The sequence below is a fragment of the Colobus angolensis genome, unplaced genomic scaffold (genome assembly GCF_000951035.1).
Source record: "Colobus angolensis palliatus isolate OR3802 unplaced genomic scaffold, Cang.pa_1.0 Scaffold159, whole genome shotgun sequence".
Lineage (NCBI taxonomy): Eukaryota > Metazoa > Chordata > Mammalia > Primates > Cercopithecidae > Colobus > Colobus angolensis.
This window is the reverse complement of record NW_012114699.1, coordinates 6,774,077-6,778,543: the sequence shown is the minus strand read 5'-3', so window position 1 is coordinate 6,778,543 and position 4,467 is coordinate 6,774,077. Positions and strand designations below refer to the sequence as shown.

Sequence of the window (4,467 nt, the reverse complement as noted above, 5' to 3'; positions counted from 1 at the left end):
GGCTCACTGCAACCTCCACCTCCCGGGTTCAAGCGATTCTCCTGCCTCAGCCTCCTGAGTAACTGAGATTACAGGCACTTGCCACCACGCCCGGCTAATTTTTGTAGTTTTAGTAGAGACAGTGTTTCACCATGTTGGTCAGGCTGGTCTCGAACTCCTGACCTTGCAATCTGCCCTCCTCTGCCTCCTAAAGTGCTGGGATTACAGGCGTGAGCCACTGCGCCTGGCCTTATTATTTTCTTAATAGCATTATTGAGATACAATTCATATAGCATACAATTCACTTATTTGAAGTGTGCAATTCAGTGGTTTTAGTATATTCACAGTTGTGCAGCTAGCACCACAGTTAATTTTAGAACATTTTCATCACCCCAGTAAGAAACCCTGTACCCATTAACAGTCACTCCCCATTTCCCACCAACCCTCCCAACCATATGCAGCCACTACTCTACTTTCTGTCTATGGATTTGCCATTTCTAGACATTTCACACGAATGAAATCATACAATATATGGTCTTTTTGACTGTCTTCCTTCATTTAGTATAATGTTCTCAAGGCCCATTCGTATTATAACATTTATCAGTGCTTCATTTCTTTTTATTACCAAATAGTATTCAGTTGTATGGATATATCACATTTTGTTTATCCATTCCTGAGTTGATGGGTATTTGAGTTGTTTCCACTTTTTGGCTCTTGTGAATAATGCCACTGTGAACATTTGTGTGCGAATATTTGTGTGGACATATGTTTTCAATTGTCTCCAGGAGTGTAATTGTTGGGTCATATGATAACTCTGTTTAACTTCGTGAGGAACTGCCAAAATGTTTTCCACAGTGGCTGCACCATTTCACATTCCCATCAGCAGTGTATGAGGGTTCCAGTTTCTCTACATCCTTGCCAACACTTGTGATTATCTGTCTTTTAATTCTAGCCATCCTAGTGGGTGTAAAGTGACATCTATTAACTATTCAAATGTTTTTTATTGTGGCAAAATACATATACTATTTACCATTTTAAATATGTTAATCTATTATTTTTAACTTTTTGTAGAATAAACTCTTGTAAAACATAGTTGAGTTTTAGATACATAAAAGCTGAAACCAAAAAATTACTAAATAGGAATTATTTATACAGGCAGTCTTCAGAAAAATGAATGGGTTGTGTTCAGTAGGTGTTTCCTGAGTCAGTTATTCAGAATTCATTTTTTTCCCCCAGAAGAACAGTGTATTAAACATGGGTATAGTGTCTCCACCTGAATCAGTAGCTGAAATATGGAGTGTTCTTTCCTCTTGTGCCTATTTTGATGCCAACTCTGAGTTGCAGAACCTAGAGACCCTCCGGAGTTGCTATTATGGGAGCTCTAAGATGCCCGCTACGTATCTTTGCTGGATATTCCATTTCTCTGACAGCTTACTTAATCCCCCATACAATTCCTTCCCTTGCCACCAAAATTCTGATGTGGTGACTTTAGGGGTTTTTGTGATAGTTTTAGAAGGCTGCAGTCCTTCCCCAAAGGAATCCATGCAATTGTATGTATTTGTTTATTTTAAAAACTGGAACTAAGTATGGTAGTATTCTATTGACGTGTTGTCCCATAGAAATTCCATAGCTGCGTCATCCACTGCAGTAGCCGCTAACCACTTGTGGCTTTTGAGCACTTGAAATATGGCTAGAGTGACTGAGGAACTGGATTTTTATTTTTTAATTAAGTTGAAGTAGCCACATGTGGCTAGTGGTTACCTCATTGGATAGCACAGCTTTGGACTGAAGTTATGGCTCTAATGGCATCCAGAGATTTCTGACTTTTTAGAGCGTTTACGAGCATACCAATTAAGACTCTTTGGTGGCTGCATTGAGCCTCAAAAGCTATCTCTATAGCCATAGGCAGTAAATATGACTTGTTTATATAGTCTACTTGTACGTTTAGTAATCATTTTAGGATGGTTATGCCAATAAATATTTTATATGATCATTTAATTAAAGTGTTAAGCCAGGCACAGTGATGTTCACCTGTAGTCCTAGTTACTTGGGAGGATCACTTGACCCCAAGAGTTCAAAGCTGTGGTATGCGATGATCAGTCGTGCTTGTGAATGACCGCGGCACTCCAGCCTGGGCAACATAGCGAGACCTTGTCTCTAAAAAATAAAAATTTAAAAAAAAAATGTGTTATATGAATCTCATAGGCTGTACAATTGTGACTTTAAAAAATTCTGTGCTCTTGGTAGCAATAGATCCTTAATGTTGAGGAAGAATTGTCATGTATTTACGTGACGTATGTATTACCTTAATTCTAATTTAGGAACAAGCACTAACTATCCAAGTAGTTGAGTTTGAAGAGATTTGAATAGTCAGACCTCAGAACTAGGGACATGTACCTAATTACAGAATTCACTAGAGACTCTTGTGTTAGAAATCCAAACGTTTATACGAGTAACTTCTTCTGGAGTTAAAGTAATATTTTCCCCTTTGGTCTAATTCAGTCCAAATAATTTGGAATTAGGGAAAGTTTGCTTTTGCCAGTTGGAAGATAAAGACAAATGTGGAGACTGAATTAGCTTTGTATATCCTATTCAGATTTCTGATGTTTGATTTTTACCTTTTTTGTTTTATAACTGAAATAGTATTTTAAAAGTGTGTATTCTGTATGTAGAATATATGGTATGTGCAGTGCACGAGAACTCAGGATACAAATTCCCGTTTTAGAAAACAATTCAATTTTTTTTGATAATGTTTAACAGCTTTTTGAAAATCCTGAAGAATCGTAGACAGATTGTAAACTTCTGAAGGCAAGGACTATGACTTATTCATCTTTGTATTTTCCCTAGAACCTAGCACAGTACTCTGAGCACAAAAGGCAATGAGCAGTTACTTTATAGTGAATTGTTCTGTTATGCAATTTATCCAATTTTCTGTTACTTTTCGGTTCAGAGTTGATTCAAAAAACTAAAAATATCTAAATGTATGTGTTTTCTTATAGTAATAATATTTCTGAAACGTGAATAGGAATCAGTTAAAGATTAATGTCACTTAGCATTTCAGAATTCAGATTTACTAAAACATATATTACAGGATAATTACTCATTTTTGCATAAAGATGCCTTTTGAAGTTTATTTGTAATCTGATAACTCCGATTTCTTCAAGTAGTAAATTACAGAATTCTATACGTTAAATGTATTCATTTGGGAATGAACCAGTTACAGAAAATGAATTACCTGTGTGTATCAAACATATCAAACTCAAAAGGTGGGCTTTTGTAGGAGAAAGAGACTAAATTAGTGTGCATTTAATTTAACAAAATCCACACTAGTAGTAGACATCTTCATTTTAGAGGGTGGAAAACTGAGACCTAGCTTACTATCTTGTCTGGAGTCATATGGTGAGTGTGTTAGAGATCAAAATTAGACCCAAAGATTTTGGATCTCAGGTTTCATGTTTTAGTACTTGGTATTACTTAAAGTGACTCATAACATTGATTGATGTCATGTGTTGGTACTTAGGTGACCTTGCAACTTCATGGATGACAACAAACCTTTTCAACCAAAAAGTAAGTATTTCCGTTGTAGTTGATACTAATAGGCATGGTTTTTGTACTGTAAACCTTTCAAAAGAAAAGGTTAGAGACAGAAATGGGCACATTTTCTTAAAAACAAATATTATTTATTTATTTATATTTTTTTTGAGACAGAGTCTCACTCTGTCGCCCAGGCTGGAGTGCAGTGGCGCGATCTTGGCTCACTGCAAGCTCCACCTCCTGGGTTCACGCCATTCTTCCACCTCAGCCTCCTGAGTAGCTGGGACTACAGATGCGCACCACAACGCCTGGCTAATTTTTGTATTTTTAGTAGAGACAGGGTTTCACCGTGTTAGCCAGGATGGTCTCGATCTCTTGATCTCGTGATCCGCCTGCCTTGGCCTCGCAAAGTGCTGGGATTACAGGCATGAGCCACCGCACCTGGCCTGTTTGTTTATTTTTAAGACAGATTCTCACTCTGTCACCCAGGCTGGAGTGCGGTGGCATGATCTCGGCTCACAGCAATCTCCGCTGCACAGGTTCAATCTATTCTCTTGCCTCAGCCTCCCAAACAGCTTGGATTACAGGCACCCGCCACCACACCTGGCTAATTTTTGTATTTTTAGTAGAGATGGAGTTTCACCATATTGGCCAGGGTGGTCTCGAACTGACTGACTGATCCACCCACATTGTTCCCCAAAGTGCTGGGATAACAGGCGTGAGCCACTGTGCCTGGCCAAAACAAATATTTGTTAAAGTAATACATATTCCTAGTTTAAAAAAAAATACAGTAAACATGTTGGTAATAGATATGAAATGTTTCCTTCTCATCCCCAGAGATAACTACTGTTGTAGGTTAAGTATACATAATCACAAACTTTTTTCTATGCATAGACAAAAAATAATTTCTAAATAAGATAATACTATATGTGCTATTATGTGCCTTTTAAAAAT

At 37.5% G+C, this 4,467-nt stretch overlaps 1 protein-coding gene across 1 annotated transcript in view; it reads left to right on the top strand.

Moving 5' to 3' along the window:
- Nucleotides 1-4,467, top strand: part of ZNF280C (zinc finger protein 280C) — a 68,601-nt gene that overhangs the window by 5,140 nt on the left and 58,994 nt on the right. The window contains exon 2 of the mRNA XM_011936991.1: nt 3,500-3,546. Within this exon, the coding sequence (XP_011792381.1) occupies nt 3,516-3,546 (31 nt within the window). The 5' untranslated portion in view covers nt 3,500-3,515. The remainder of the gene's footprint in view (nt 1-3,499; nt 3,547-4,467) is intronic.